This window comes from Polyodon spathula, chromosome 5 (assembly GCF_017654505.1).
Source record: "Polyodon spathula isolate WHYD16114869_AA chromosome 5, ASM1765450v1, whole genome shotgun sequence".
NCBI lineage: Eukaryota > Metazoa > Chordata > Actinopteri > Acipenseriformes > Polyodontidae > Polyodon > Polyodon spathula.
The window spans coordinates 44,941,193-44,958,044 of NC_054538.1; the positions used below are offsets into that span (position 1 = coordinate 44,941,193).

Here is a 16,852-nt window from a genome sequence, read left to right on the forward strand (position 1 = left end):
ACTATTCTTTTAAAATACACTCTGGGTATTTTCTTTCTTGCATATTGGAGCTACAGATAATCAGGTTTTGCAGGTATCATGGTGTTGATAATTACACTACAAAATAATCCTGATTTATTTGCTAAATGTAGACATCTGCACTCTCAGAATGCAGTGCTGCTTTAAATGAGTTAATAAAATGTGTCTTGTTGAGCTCATTACAGAAGTTATTTATATCCAAAGTAACAACATTTTAGCTGCTCCTTGTTCTCGTGAATGTCGTAATATGATACATCTGTATCGCAGTTTGTGTTAAACATGTCCATGCCTTTGGCTTGATGCGTGAACCTGTTTAACTCGGGATATTCCCCATTGGTGTCCAAAAATTGTTTGTAATGCCGGATCCACAAAAATATAGAGAAAAAAAAAGTAGTTCTGTTTGAAATTGAATAGTATTTAAGTTTATTGTCTTTGTTAAAAATTCACATTGTTATAATTGTTTATCGGGCAGTTATCGGTTGTTACCATTGTGATCGGTCAGTGCAGAGACCTGGGGTTTACACCTTAAAATAAATACTGGTAATATTATAAAATATATTTACCAGAACCACAGCTCATTACGAGTTCTCGCGAGAAATAATTATCTCTCGAGATAATGGCCAACATTTTCGAAGACGTTTCCCTGAATCAGTTCAACCAAAAATGCCAGGATTGTATTGTTGTTCAAATACCAGTTATTGTATTGCCTAATGAATATCGCAGTGTACTAGTATATTGTTATTGTGCACCCATACTACTATATATAGGGCTGCGGCTGGCTTGTTTTTATTATTGGTTATAAAATGGTTTTTTTAAATACTCTATCCTGATTGGTCAAAACAGGTCACATGGGGGTGTGGATATTACAGCATATCACCATAGGTTGGCACTTTTCAAAAAGTGGCGAATCACTTGTAGATATCCATATGCCATTAGAATTTTTTTATTTATTTTTTAAAACGTATATATTTAAATTCACAATAAAGATGACTGATGAGTTGTATGTCCGTTTTGATCTTTTGGGAAACCAAACTCTGGATGAGATTTTGTATGAGTCTGAATCTGGCACTAATGCAAGTGGTGAAAAAAAAAAAAAAAGTAGTACATACGACTTCTAGTACTAGACATCTTGAACTAACTGAAGAGCAGCTTCTGGTCATAGAAAAAGAAAAGGAATTAAAAATACACAAAGGACCACTGCCTGGGCATCGGTTATCTATTTGAATGGCTAAAACAAAAATCTTAAATATTGATTTCAAAGTGATTCATCTGCCTGATCTAAATAATTTGCTATGGGAGTTTTATGCCACTGCCCATAGCTCAGAGGGACGGGAGTATTCAATCTCAAGCTATGTGACCCTACGAGCTGGTCTTAACCGTTTTTTAAACAGTCTAGCAGTAAACCACAAAGTGAATTTGCTAAGTGATCGACTATTTCAAAATGCAAACAACATCTTTGTCACCACTGTGAAGCAGTACTGCAAATCTGGCATGGGAACCTCCTGCTACTACCCCCTAGTCACAAAGGACGATTTAAAAAAAAAAAAAAAAAAACTTCCCCAGCACCGTCACCTGACACTGCCGCAGGTCTTGTGAGAGAAGTTTGGTTTGACGTGCAAATAAATATGGCCAGACGTGGCAGAGAAGGTCTGCGCGATTTAAAAGCACACACGTTTGTGGTTTGCCTTGATGAAAGCTGCCAGGAATATTTCGCATTCAAATTTAATGAAAAAACCAAGAATTATAATGAATCAAGCCGGTGCCCCAAGTTTTTACTTGCATCCCTAGATGTAAAGAACAAACTTACCTAGATTCTGAAGCGGTGTGGTATTCAAGGGAGCCCATGGGAATAAATGATCTGTCCACTGTGATGCCAAAACTAAGCAAACTAGCCAGACTGAGTCACTGATACACAAACCACAGCATTAGGTCCACAGCGATGCACCTCCTTAGGGAAGCAGGGCGCCATCAAACAGTGGAGCCACACTCTGTGCTGCACTTTTTTAGACAACGACAGCAATGATCAAACACCATGTTGCTCAGAATCGCTTGCTGAAGCACCACCTACTGTTCAAAAGGAAAATGGCCTGTAAATTTTCAAAACTGCAATTTCAATGGCAATGTTCAATTTAACATTTATAAGTAGTGCTTCTTGTTTTTAATCAGTTCAATGTTTATTAAAAAAAAAAAAAGTTTTTAAATTTTAATGCATTTATTTATTTATTTATTTATTTATTTTTTTTACTGTTTTAAGGGACTTTTTTCTAAGGTCAGGCAGAGGTAGAAGGATTTTTGTAAGCGCAATAAGGCACTTCAGGGTGTGGGATTTACTCTAATATCCACATGCCCCGGGCGGTTAAAGCCACTCGACTATGCCTCGTGACTTAACGCACCCGGGGGGTGTGGATATTAGAGTATATCCCACACCCTGTCGTGCCTTAAGAAGTTGCACCTTTTAATGACACTATAGACACCTTTGGTGATGTCATTGTAATAATTAATAGAAATACATAATTTACATTGCTCCAACGTATGTATTTTTTAAATAGACATTTGTCTATGCAGTATAAAAATTATCAATGGGGCAAGACATTCTATTGATAAAACGGCCTTAATTATAAAACTGTATATTGCCTAAAGAGAAACGTAGATTTAATTATTGGTCCCATCTTTAGATGCTTTTTCAATCAGATATGATTCTATCATGTGAGGTGAAGTTAATATATACTTAAAACCCGGTGGAAGCGAACTTCAGGCCGCAGTGCTGTCAGCAAGAGTTTCGCCTCTTCCGGCTTTTCCCATGACCCAGCTGGTATGTAGAATGTCGAAATTGAGTTTCTGAAGGCGAACTTTTGAGTTTTAAAGACATTTCAAGTTTTTATTTCTAGCATTGGCCCTAGGGCTCTTCCGTAAATTGAAATAGCTTTTTGTATGGGGGAGAATTTTTTTTTTTTTTGTAGTTTCATTGTCAATCAAATACAATATTTTAAATGCAGTACGTTTGTTAATATAGTAGTGACACAATACCCGTGCAGAGACGGAAAAAAATCTATAGCAGAAATAGTCATGTTAAGGATCAACGGTATATAGCCCATTAAATTCCTTAGAGCTCTTTGGCACACTCTGCTAGAAAATTGGTTTTGCACTTCCAACTGCATTGCACAGTATTTTCCATGGAATCCACATTTGCTTTAAAGGTTAGATTTTAAAGTCAGGTTTGGTTATATAAATACAATTTGATCCTCTTAATCTCTGTGGAAACCTCACTTCAAACACAGATCTTTGTGTTTACTTGTAGCAAGATTGTTTTTATGGCAGCAATCACTAATAGTACATGGTGCTAGTATAGTTACTGGGTCAGTTTCTTAGAGGTTACACATGGCAGTTGATTGATTTAATTCCAGTGCTGGTTCTACATCAACATGCTAAAAATAGACCCTGCAGTCTTCTAACAAGCAGCACAACCGTTGTGTAAAAATAACTTTGACCTGCACATCTTGTATACTCATGGTCGTCTTATGAAATCAAGAAAAGCATTCCTGCTTAACACTCATGGGTCTTTGGGTAAAAATGCACCCTGTCTATGTAAATATGTAATTAAATTAAACCAGCTTTGTATGTTCTTCAGTAATGCTTCATTATCCACACAGGAGAAGCATATCACATGTAGACGTTGCAGTACATTTTTACATATAAATGCTTATCCAATTCTAATGAAATAGTCTTTGATTTGGCTGCATGAGTTAAGACTAGATCTGTTCAAAACGTGTTTTTGCAATGTGCTTTTATTACATTATTACAACATCTACGTGTTAATACCATGTAAGCCAAAATGGTTTTAGAAAGTGATCACTATGTAACACAATTTTTGTTCCTGGGTAGTAAGTGTTATTTCCTAATTGCTTATGCCTCAAAAGTATAGAAAATGGCTATTATTCCCCACAAACTTTGCTTTTGTGACCAGGACAGTGATATTTTGAAATTTACCTATTTCCAAAGAGAAAACGAGTGAATTTGTGTCTTTTCGTTCACATAGTCAGAAAAAAACAACGTATGAATCCAAATTAACATGTATTTATACTAAAGTAATACAAATGACTACAAAAGATTTAGAAACGAGTAGTTTTTTGAGATTTACGATTATACTGTAAATCACTTTCACGAGTCAGCCCCCAAATGTAGTCTCCCATCATGTTCTCGTTATGCTGTCCTTGGTAGCGGCGTTCAAAGTCCAGTATATCCTGGTGGAAGCTCTCGCCTTGCTCCTCAGAGTACGCTCCCATGTTCTCCTTGAATTTATCAAGATGAGCATCAAGGATATGGACTTTGAGGGACATCCTACAGCCCATTGTGCCGTAGTTCTTCACCAGAGTCTCAATCAGCTCCACGTAGTTTTTGGCCTTGTGATTGCCCAGGAAGCCCCGAACCACTGCGACAAAGCTATTCCAAGCCGCTTTCTCCTTACTAGTGAGCTTCTTGGGGAATTCATTGCACTCCAGGATCTTCTTTATCTGTGGTCCGACAAAGACACCGGCTTTGACCTTTGCCTCAGACAGCTTAGGGAAGAAGTCTTGAAGGTACTTGGAGGCTGCCGACTCCTTATCTAGAGCTCTGGCAAATTGTTTCATAAGGCCCAATTTGATGTGCAGTGGTGGCATCAGCACCTTCCGGGGGTCCACCAGTGGCTCCCACTTGACGTTGTTCCTCCCCACAGAGAACTCGGTCCGCTGTGGTCAGTGCCTCCTGTGGTAGTGCGCTTTGGTGTCCCTGCTGTCCCAAAGGCAAAGATAGCAGGGAAACTTGGTAAAACCACCTTGGAGACCCATCAGGAATGCCACCATTGCAGCCTCTTGATGCCATCTCAGAAAAATGCAGATATGTATCCACTTAGGCAGCTGGAACTGAACTGGTGGGCTTAAGGCCCCTGTATTTATACTACTATTTATATTACTGGAAAGTTCTAGAAGTTACTCCAAGTTTACTCAGCACTGAATCTATCTGGAATGTTCTGGAAAATAGGTAAATTTCAAAATATCATTGTCCTGGTCACAAAAGCAAAGTTTGTGGGGAATAATAGCCATTTTCTATACTTTTGAGGCATAAGCAATTAGGAAATAACACTTACTACCCAGGAACCAAAAAAAATAAATAAATGTGTTACACGGTGTTATGCTTGTGGTAGCAAAACAGCTTTGATTATGTTCGTGCCATTCCCTACGTCTATTCAGCTACTCATATGATGCACCACCACATTAAAAACAAAGTGCTCATTTGTTTTTTGTAATCCAATGAGAAGAATGTAAAATGGAATACGATTAAATATATTAAATTCTATTTTACAATCTGTCCCACCCAGGTTGTACTTTACTTCCCTTTCTATTCCACTGTCTTTTTTTTGCTTACACAGTATTTGGTTGGTATGCGAGCAGCAATGCTGACCTGTCATTGTTGTCCTATTCAGGGAGTAAGAATGCAGTTCTGGACTCCAGTCCTTTCCTGTCTGAAGCAAATGCAGAGCGGATTGTCCGAACCCTATGCAAAGTTCGTGGTGCTGCTCTGAAACTGGGACAAATGCTCAGCATTCAAGGTAAGATTTACAGCCATTTAAAAAAATAAATAAATAAATTTACCCACAAGATTGATAGACCAGGCACTATTGCTCCCATTAAATACTTTTAAATATGTATGCATTTTTTATTTTAAGTGCATGCTTGAATTAAATTGTAACTACTTATATTGTTACGATCAACTACTCTTAACAGCCTGTTGGAATATGATGGAGAGCCCATGGCCTGAATTTGCTTTTTAATGGTGTGATTTGTACCCATAAAGAGATACATTTTGAAGACTGTGTTAAATATCTGGGTTTTCTGAACCTTGGACATTTTGTGTGCATGTTCTATTGTACCCACGTTAAAAAAATAAATAAAGCAGGTACTTTGTGTAATGTGGTGTATTTGTCTAGCTGCAAAAAAACGAAAGTAAAATAGTCTTTGGCATTGAACTGTTCAAGCAAAAGGAGTGTGGCTAGATTATCTGAAGTCTGGTTATTTAAATTATTTTTGTTTGAAGATTAAATGTTCCTTGGAAGAACACTTCAGTTTTTCATTTAACTATTCTTTATGTTAAAGACTTGGGCTAGCTAAAGAGGCTGATTTTCATGTGCTTGGCTAGTTTAGTGCTCTATCATGATTGACAAAATGAATTGCATACCTTGGCGAACAGGATGGCGATATCCAGCTGTCTTACAGTCCATGCCCTCAGTGTGTCATCCTATCTTGATATATACAGTAAACAAGACTATAGTTTGGTTGCCGAAGCAACAGCTACAAAGACTAGAAACTAAGGCATAAAGATTTGTCCTACTTCAGATTATAATTGAACATTTTAAAGCGCACCCAAACCTTTTTGGGTGTACTTTGGTGAACAGTGACTTGTATTTTAATTCTGTTTTTGTTTTTAGAAATGGTATAAACCAGTGATCTAATATGTTTACTAATTTAAAATGCCATGCCATGCCATGCCATTCTTTTAAAGACCAATGTGCTGCTCTGCAAATACCAACATCTAAAATAATCTGCTTCTCTTTGAGAACAATAACCTTTGAAGTGGCAACGGTTGCCAAGGTGTTCCACTTGTCTCATGTCAGTTTATTGATTAATTGAATTTTGCTTACATTAAATCCTGTCTGGATATAACAAAAACCAGGAAGGTCATCGCATTGCTCTTCAATCTTGCAGTGCACTACTCTGCTGTAGCTGCCAGGCTTTGACATTGAAGCTAAATACATTTTCAGTAAGAGTCTGTGGTTCTGTAGCAAGAAGTCTTATTCACTGCTGTAAGTAGGACTGTAGGTAGCTGACAAACAGGTTTTCAATGTATTTTATTATTCATAACAATAGTGTTTTAATAACTGTAAAAGGCTGATTTGATTTGTGTGCAGTACAGTATATTGTGTACATAGATGTAGATAGCTTTGGATGCAACTTCTGTTCCTAAAATAACTAGGGTTTAACCACATTTATGATTAAAATAACTATTTAAAAAAAAAAAAAAAAAAAAAAAGTTTTGCAGATATTTATATTCAGCACCTTTTCAGTCAGCTGCTATGGGCTTTCGTATCGGTAGTGGCTTGCACTGTTTGCGGGCAATAGGTGCTTGTCACAGAAACGGCATGAGTGGCGCACTGGGGATGGGAGGACAGGGTTGAAGTAGTTAAACCTCTGGTGATCAAAATACTTAAGCGTCTTGTGAATTTGCTAAGATACACTTGTCATACAAGATATGAATCATCGCAATTTTCTAAATTCTGCGCAGCACAAGAAGTTATGCAAGTATTAGATCTGTGATGCAAGAACTTATTACAATCCTTACTGCATAGATGCAACAGCAATGTGTGAATAATTTGTTGCAGCAGTCCTTTGAGATTTGGATGTAAACAAGGTTAGCTAAAGGTTTTGTAGGCTCTGTAGAGAGGCTGGGTAATTTTTGTATTTGAGTGGTTGCACTTGACTGCACTAAGAACATACAGGTACATTAATATGTACTTGAGTTGAAACATCGTGCTCATCATACTGTTTTTCTAGTTTTCTTGTTTTGATCTTCCAGTGTTTGGCTATTTATGAAAGCAAAAGCTTGTGAAGCTTATAGCTTCAGTCCAACTTTGTTCAGATGTGGATTTATATACAGTTTCTACAGTTTCATAATGGTGGGGAAATGATACATGCAGTTACAGGTTTTAGAACAAACAAGTCCCCCAAAACATCACAAAAACCCACCTGATGGCTATTTAATATTACATTTCTTGGCACCAGTAAATGTTACAATACTTGGTATACATTTGCTGTACAAAGTGTTATTTATTAACTTTCAAAATGTGTTTTTATTTTTATACTTTGTTTTATTTTTCATTTAAAACTAAACAATTTTATATATGGAACCTTTTACAGTCCACCATTGGTTTATGTCTTGATAGCGGTGAAGGACACATTTACAGTTCTGTGCAAAAGTTTTAGGCAGGTGTGAAAAAATGCTGTAATTTAAGAATGCTTTCAAAAATCGACATGTTAATAGATTATATTTATCAATTAACTAAATGCAAAGTGAGTGAACAGAAGAAAAATCTACATCAAATCCATATTTGGTGTGACCACCCTTTGCCTTCAAAACAGCATCAATTCTTCTAGGTACACTTGCACAGAGTTTTTGAAGGAACTTGGCAGTTAGGTTGGCCCAAACATCTTGGAGAACTAACCACAGTTCTTCTGTGGATTTAGGCAGCCTCAGTTGCTTCTCTGTCTTCATGTAATCCCAGACAGACTTGATGATGTTGAGATCAGGGCTCTGTGGGGACCATACCATCCTTGTTCTTTATGCTGAAGATAGTTCTTAATGACTTTCGCTGTATGTTTGGCGTTGTTGTCGTGCTGCAGAATAAATTTGGGGCCAATCAGATGCCTCCCTGGTGGTATTGCATGATGGATAATTATCTGCCTGTACTTGCCTGCAGACACTCATTCATGTACCGCTCTCCAGCCCTTCGGCGAATAAACTGCCTTCTGCTGCAGCCAAATATATCCAAATTTTGATTCATCAGTCCAGAGCACCTGCTGCCATTTTTCTGCACCCCAGTTCCTGTGTTTTCGTGCATAGTTGAGTTGCTTGGCCTTGTTTTCACGTCGGAGGTATGGCTTTTTGGCCGCAAGTCTTCCATGAAGGCCACTTCTGACCAGACTTCTCCGGACAGTAGATGGGTGTACCAGGGTCCCACTGTTTTCTGCCAATTCTAAGCTGATGGCGTTGCTGGACATCTTCCGATTGCGAAGGGAAGTAAGCATGATGTGTCTTTCATGTGCTGCAGTAAGTTTCCTTGGCCAACCACTGCGTCTACGGTCCTCAACGTTGCCCGTTTCTTTGTGCTTCTTCAAAAGAGCTTGGACAGCACATCTGGAAACCCCTGTCTACCTTTAAATTTCTGCCTGGGAGAGACCTTGCTGATGCAGTATAACTACCTTGTGTCTTGTTGCTGTGCTCAGTGTTGCCATGGTGTATGACTTTTGACAGTAAACTGTCTTCAGCAACCTCACCTTGTTAGCTGAGTTTGGCTGTTCCTCACCCAGTTTTATTCCTCCTACACAGCTGTTTCTGTTTCAGTTAATGATTCTGTTTCAACCTACATATTGAATTGATGATCATTAGCACCTGTTTGGTATAATTGTTTAATCATACATCTGACTATATGCCTACAAAATCCCTGACTTTGTGCAAGTGTACCTAGAAGAATTGATGCTGTTTTGAATGCAAAGGGTGCACCAAATATGGATTTGATTTAGATTTTTCTTCTGTTCACTCACTTTGCATTTAGTTAATTAATAATATTTATCAATTAACATGTCTATTTTTGAAAGCATTCTTACTTTACAGCATTTTTTCAAACCTGCCTAAAACTTTTGCACAGTACTGTATATTATACTTTTTTTTTTATTATAAAACTTGTCCAAACATGCAGTCGAATGTTACAGGTTTCAGTTGAACAAAGCTTACCTATAAAAATAAGTAATTCAACCAAGACCACCTATAAAATGCCAATACGTGCTGCTTATATTCTGCTTGTGGCATGCCTGTTTGTCACGTTGTGACACGCACACTTGTTTCAGTGAGACATTTATTATAATAATATTTTCCCTACAAAAATGGTCTGGATCAATCTGCTTAGTGAAAACATTTTTTAATGCTGATAACATACCCCCCCCCCCCCCCCCCCCCAGCAAGTATGAAAAGGGCACATTACAGATGTTAGTAACGTGAAAGTATTTTTGCTGTTTCTTCACAGTAAGCAGTGACCATTGACACATTTTCATGAAGTAATAACCTGAGGTTTACTTGTGCCTTTTTGTAAATGAAAGCTGAAATGTAACTTTAAACACTTCAAATAAAACAAATGTGGAAATGGTGTTGTAAAGTGACTCACAGCTTTGGTTCTCATTTATTACATTCCACATAACAAAGTCGCAACAAAATATACAGTGCCGTGAAAAAGTATTTGCCCCTGTCTGATTTTCTGTATTTTTGCATATTTTTAACACTGAATCTTATCAGATCTACAACCAAAATCTAATATTGGATAAAAGGAACCCTAAGTGAACAAATAACACAACATTTTGATACTTAATTCATTTATTTATTAAAGAAAATAATGCAACACCCAGTGCTCCCATGTGAAAAAGTAATCGCCCCCTTAGACTCAGTAACTGGTTCCACCACCTTTAACAGCAATAACTGCAGCCAAACGCTTTCTGTAGTTTATTGATCAGTCTCTTACAGCGCCATGGAGGAATTTTGGCCCGCTCCTTCATGCAGAACTGCTTCAACTCGTTTGTGTGTTTTTGTGCATAAACTGCTTGTTTCAGGTCCTGCCACAACATCTCAGTGGGGTTTAGGTCTAGACTTTAACTAGGTCATTCCAAAACCTTTACATTTCCTGTTCATTAACCATTCTGATGTAGACTCGATTGTGTGTTCGGATCATTGTCTTGCTGCATGACCCAGCTGCGCTTCAGTTTCAGCTCGCGGACGAATGGTCTGACATTCAGTATGATAATAGCATTATTGGGAAGATTGCCTTACTTTAAACTGGTGGCAATGCCGTTCAGCAATTAACTGAATAATAATAATAATAATGAGGAGGATAATCGTACAAACAATTAAATGTGTATAATAAATAAGTTATGTAACACGCAAATGATACAAATAAATAAAATGATTCAAGCTCAAGTGGCAAAAATAGTGACAAGTGCCTCCTAAAATCTAAAAGAAACCCGCCAGATTAACAAAAATAAAAAAGCCTTGTTGCAGCTACCTGAATATTACCTGCTGCACATGTTTTAAATAATCCAGCTGCGTTTTGCCTCACTATCAGGCATGCCCCTAAAGACTAATAAGGGTCAGGGTAGTGAGTGTGCTTAGCTGGCTGTATACGTTTTCAGAAAAGTAAACGCCGATCAGTACACTTTTTTTCTTTTAAATACGTTAACTACACAACGTTGATTTAAAAAAAAAAAAAAACTACACCGCTGAAGGTATGTATGTATAGAACTTCAAAGTACAGCCTGTCACTTTTCACAGCAGTCAACAGTGAGGTGTTTTGGTTTTCCTCAATCCAGTTATCTCTTAATTTTGTTCTATTCGCTAGATGTCCATTTCTTTTATTTCGGCTGCTTTTCTTTGCTCCTCCCAAACAGTATTTAATGCATCAGTGATCACCTGCAACTTTTTTTTTCTTTGACACTAAAACTTCCAGAAAACTTGCCAAATAGAACGGATTTGTGTCAGCCAGCCCCATTTCAATAATTGTATAATTTTTTTGTTCTTTTAAAAAAAATAAAATAAAATAAAATATTTTCATAAAATAAAATCATAAGTGATTTCACTCATCCGAGATCGCAAAAGAGTGAATGCAAGCGACGGCACTTGCAAAGTGCTTTATGAAACACATGCAGTGCCGTCCTCTGCGTCCTCGCAACCTAATTGCAGTCGCAGGCTTATGAAATGGGCCCCTGGGCTGGAAGTACTTTGTAAGCAGTCACAGGAAGGGTGCAGCTGGTGGAGTTGGGGGCTCTGGTAAGAACATTGTGAACTGTGGGCAACAATGCCAGTGCATTTGCCGAGTGCTAAACAAGTGACAGATCACAACATGCTTGTCATTTTCATTCCAGTATCCGACATCGAGCCAACCAAACAGATGCTGGTTAGTCCAGAACGCAAATGTTTTTGGATTTCTGAACAGCTACATTCTTGCATGTATTTGGCAGGGTTAGGAATTAACCCTATCCCTTCCAGCCTACAAACAAAATATTATTTACAACTAAACACAAAGAGGGTGTATAATTTTATTCCAGAGGTTTGTTTACAATACAGTGCAGGTCAATGCTGTAGATCTGTGAACAGTGTTTTGTTTGTTATTGTGTTTTCAGAGTGCTTGTTTGTGGATATTGCTGTCATAACACTGTTTTATTGAAGACTTGTTAAAAAGGTCCAGACTATAGCCAAGCAGTTTCTAGAAGGCACAATGTTTGCAAGTTTCCAGTCTTCGGGGACCTCACCTGTTTCTATAGCACTCTTCATGATAGTAGCCAGTGCTCTACTTATTTCTACCCTTGTTTCCTTAAACACTGTAGGGTAAATCTCATCTGGGTCCAATGAGTTGTTGTTTTTCTTTAGCTTATTTAATACCTCTGCTTCACTGATGCTGAAGTCTTCAAGCACTGGTGGCATATTTGTATCCTGTCTGGTGAAAACATTAAAAAGGTATTTGTTTTAATAGAGCAGCTGTTTTGCGGTTCTCATATTCCTCCCAATACCATAACATCCTAGTCATAGTTTTTATAATATTGGAAGATTTTTTTAGCATCCCTGGCAATATTTCTTTCTAGATGTCTTTTGGCCTTCCTAATATCCATTTGTTTAAATGTGAATTATGCTTGGTTGCACTATTGAAGGCTATGTTTAAGAAACTGCTTTCTGAATCTTTTTATATATATATATATACATTCTCATTTTTCTTTTGTCCTAAATAGATGATGCTTTCATCAATCCCCAGCTGGCAAAGATCTTTGAACGCGTTCGGCAGAGTGCAGATTTCATGCCAATCAAGCAGATGATGGTAAAGTAGTTTTTTGTTTAAAATAACTTGTAGCGTAAGTACTGTATAATGGAACTCCAAGAATGTGCAATCCTACACCTTTCTCGTTTGGGATGTGATTCTATTTATTTTGACCTAAAATAATACATTAAAAAAAAAAAAAAATTATATATATAGTTTACATAGAATCTTTTTGTAGTAAAGTTTTGCTTTTGTGGTACAAAAGATTTCCTATAATAATTTTTTTGAGAAATTTAATTATAAAGTTCTATTGGGGTATGTAAACTTTTGACTGTGTGTGTGTGTGTATATAGATGGATAGATGGATGCTGAATGATGATGATAATACTAATTAGTGATGTGCACCATTTTCCCAAACACAGAAAGCTCTGAACAATGACCTTGGTCCTAACTGGAGAGACAAAGTGGAGTACTTTGAAGAGAGGCCATTTGCAGCTGCATCTATAGGTCAAGTTCACCTGGCAAAGCTTAAAGGTGGGAGAGAGGTGGCCATGAAGATTCAGGTGAGAATTAAACCTGCTTTTTACAAATATCAGCATTTTTGCTGCAGTATCATTTAACATGGCAGTATTCCACCATGTTTTTTCTAAAATGTCTCCCAATCATCATATCAAAATATCTAGTTTTAAATTAATGCAAGAAGCAGTAGTTCATGGACTAATCAATTCTTGAGTAACTGCAACGTAATGTCTAATGTACCATTAGCTGAATGATTTCTGCACTGTATATCCTCCTTGTAATTTGTGTTTTAAATGCTCTATGTATCTCTATCCATTTCTAGTATCCTGGAGTGGCTCAAAGCATCAATAGTGATGTAAATAATCTAATGACAGTTCTTAGCATGAGTAACGCTTTGCCTGAAGGTAAGTTAGCTTTTGTGATTTTTGTTTCAGTGATCTTATATAGCAAATTAATTGTACACACACACACTGGTGTTACTGGTGGCTCCAATTTTGAATATACAGCCTTGGCAGGAAAATGTCAGTGGCCTACTTGTTCAAAAAGCATTATCCTTCCTGTTGCGTCCTACAGTCATGTTACAATCACGAAAATGGTAAAGTAAATCCCTGTCGTCTCTCTGGATGAGTAATTCTGAAAGTGTAAGAACAGAGCGAAGTTAAGTCAGTGTCAGGAATAAAAGCCATGACATGAGAGAACTGGTGCACTGCCACTACACATCCCCTTTGGAGAGCTTCTTTTTATGTTTTCATTCCTTTAAGTGTGGACTGTGCTATCCTAATATATTTAATAAAACATTTCTACTTGGAAATTCCATTGCAATTCACTTAACGTTATTACAATATTGCTACATTGCAGATTTTCCGTTAAACTTGTTTGAAGAGGTCACATGTTCTTTTGATAGTCATTTATTTAGTCTTTATTATCATTTAACAGTTTACTTTTTCAGCTTAATGTGTGTGTGTACATATACATGCATACATACATACATATATATGGTGGCATTACAGTACACCCTGATAATTAAATGGGTTAATTTTAATTTCAAATCTTGCTGTACAGTATTGTGCTACAGGCACAAAGTATGCTTTTCTGGAAATGTTGGTAATTTTGGATGTCTCCTACACAAACATTAAGTGTTTGTTTTATATTAAGGAAACTGGGCCTTCAGAAGATAGATAAGCTTTACAGCAACAATAACACATTCAGAAAATGCAATTTTATTTATTAGCAGAGCAAGGCATTGTATGATTGCATGTTTCCAGACCTATTTGTCACTTGCTAGATTGACTATTGTATCTCATACACTAATTTTCATTTCTGAATCTGACCCCCTCCCCTTGCCTTCCCCTTTTTGTAGATTTGGTTAAAACATTTGTTTCCTTCACAATTTCAGCCTGATGTTTCAGGAGAGTTTCCTTCTGCTTTTAATTTCTAGGTCTGTTCCCTGAGCACTTGATCGAGGTTATGAGCCGCGAGCTAGCCCTTGAGTGTGATTACGAAAGGGAGGCTGAATGTGCCAGGAAGTTCAAGTGAGTATGTGTATTGTACATGCAGAATGTTGCTGGTTTATTTTGTAATGGAGGTGGGTAGAACCACTTCTGCAGTTGTCACAAAAGCAATGAAAGACCTTCCTAGTGACTTTGTTTTCTGTTTAGCATTACTGTCTGTCTTATGTTTCAGCATTTTATTGTTTTGGTTGAAATACTGGACCTAAATTCTACTTTAATGTTTTAATAGTTTTGTACTCCGTTGGACTGGGGACTATTTTAAATCCAGCTGTCATGTATTGAGTATTTATTTATTTTTAGTGGTGCTTGATTTCAGAGGTGACATGAAGACACAGATCACCCCTGAAACAAAATCACTCAAATATATATTTTATTCTCACATTTATGCACCACAAATCAATGTAGCAATAGTGCAATCATTTCTCAACTTTTATTTTCCAACTACGAGTGAGATTTTAAAATGTATTGCTTCTTTACAGACAACATGGGATACTGCAAACATTGGCACTGTTCATTCTTGCCAATGGAAAAAGTTCAATAGTTTTTTTGATTGCTGTGGATTTTTGTGGTGGACGATTAGCTTGTAGGATGAATGTTTAAATATTCCTTTAACAAAATTGCAAATAACTGTAACTGCATAAACAGCACAGACCCACACTGTAAACTGAGTGGGAATTTCAGCATGCTGTTGGCATAATTTGAGAGCAAGACAGTCTGGTAAAATTGGGATAGCAAGGACTTAATGTTGGCTTGTGTCTTGTCAGGGAGTTGATGAAGGATCACCCTTTCTTCTACGTGCCGGCAGTCATCGATGAGCTGAGCAGTCAGCACATTCTCACCACAGAATTGGTACCCGGGTTCCCACTGGACAAGGCTGAGGATCTTAGTCAGGATCTCAAGAATGAGGTTAAGATTACTGTTGATTTATGAATATTTCCAACCTTATTTTCTCCATTTGTTGATATGAATTAAAAAAAAAAAAAAAAAAAAAAAAAAAAAAATCCTGGAAATTTATTACATTGCAGCTATGCATAGCAACTGTATTTAAAAGCTGATAAAATACCAGGTGAATTCTAGTTATTGACTTTAAAAATAACTGCATTTCAAACAGTATTCATTCAGGTGTAACTTAATCTGCTATATTGCTGCATGTTGTATCTTCCAACACCAGATTCTCGCCAAACTGCCACGTTGTCTCTATCCCTCCTGCAAGGATTTATTAAAACATGTTTTCATGCTGTTTATAAAATGGAATGTTTGGATGCTGCACGCTGATTGGCTGTTGAGGATTTTTTACTGTGCAGTTAAATAGTACAATGCACGGCGGAACTTACTTTTGCCAAAGCACAGCTCAATTAATAAATGATCAACACACAACATATTAAACTTGCATTAAATGTACACATTTTGTTGAGAGGCCTTTTTAAAGTTTTTAAAAATGAGTGACATTCCTTTCGTCACATTTGATCTTTTCAGAGGCATGACAGTAGACAAGTGGCTAGAATTACAAGAAACAAAGCCTCGGTTGTGGGGGGTGGGGGGGAAGCAGCAAGAGACACAAAGATGACCACAACTCAGAAAACAAAGAAAATAAAAATGCTTGGGCAGGTGGTGTTTTTGATTAAATGAAACAAAGAAATGGTAATCGACTTAAACAATTTGTCTTGAAAATGTAAATGGTCTGTATGAGAATTCTATGCTTCAGTGCGTAATTCATCTGGTCAGGAGTACTCAATTTCTGCTTTGTTAGCCTCCATGCTGGTGTCAATCGCTCTCTAAACAGGGCTGACATAAACAGCAGTAATAGCCTTTTGGTGACCAAGCGTTTGAAAATGCCACTATATATTCTTGTATTAGCGTCTCCAGGTCAGCAGTCGTAGTGCGTGGATAGTGAACTTTTGTATTTGCCTCCTTTTCTGCATCATTTCATTAGCAACAAAAATCTGTGATTGACATTTTTAAATGCGTGGTCACTAACATTGCGGATTATGTCTGCTCTGTTTACGGAGCAACTGAGACCAGCACGGAGGCTTCATTCGTTTTAATTAATTACAATAAGTGGAAACGTTGAAAACCTGCAGTTTTAATGTTTACAACAAATAGAACTTTGTTTGAGGGACACTTTTTTTTTTTTTTTTTTTCTTTTTTCTCCAGTCGAAGGAAATATATAATAAAGTTGTTCATTTTTTTGCAGCTTCACTTT

At 37.1% G+C, this 16,852-nt stretch overlaps 1 protein-coding gene across 2 annotated transcripts in view; it reads left to right on the forward strand.

Moving 5' to 3' along the window:
- The window catches only part of LOC121315987 (atypical kinase COQ8A, mitochondrial-like), a 54,419-nt gene that overhangs the window by 25,491 nt on the left and 12,076 nt on the right, over positions 1-16,852 (forward strand). For both annotated transcript variants that reach the window (XM_041250644.1, XM_041250645.1), the window contains 6 exons: positions 5,480-5,605; positions 12,594-12,679; positions 13,042-13,182; positions 13,461-13,542; positions 14,577-14,670; positions 15,414-15,555. In XM_041250644.1, the coding sequence (XP_041106578.1) occupies positions 5,480-5,605; positions 12,594-12,679; positions 13,042-13,182; positions 13,461-13,542; positions 14,577-14,670; positions 15,414-15,555 (671 nt within the window). The remainder of the gene's footprint in view (positions 1-5,479; positions 5,606-12,593; positions 12,680-13,041; positions 13,183-13,460; positions 13,543-14,576; positions 14,671-15,413; positions 15,556-16,852) is intronic.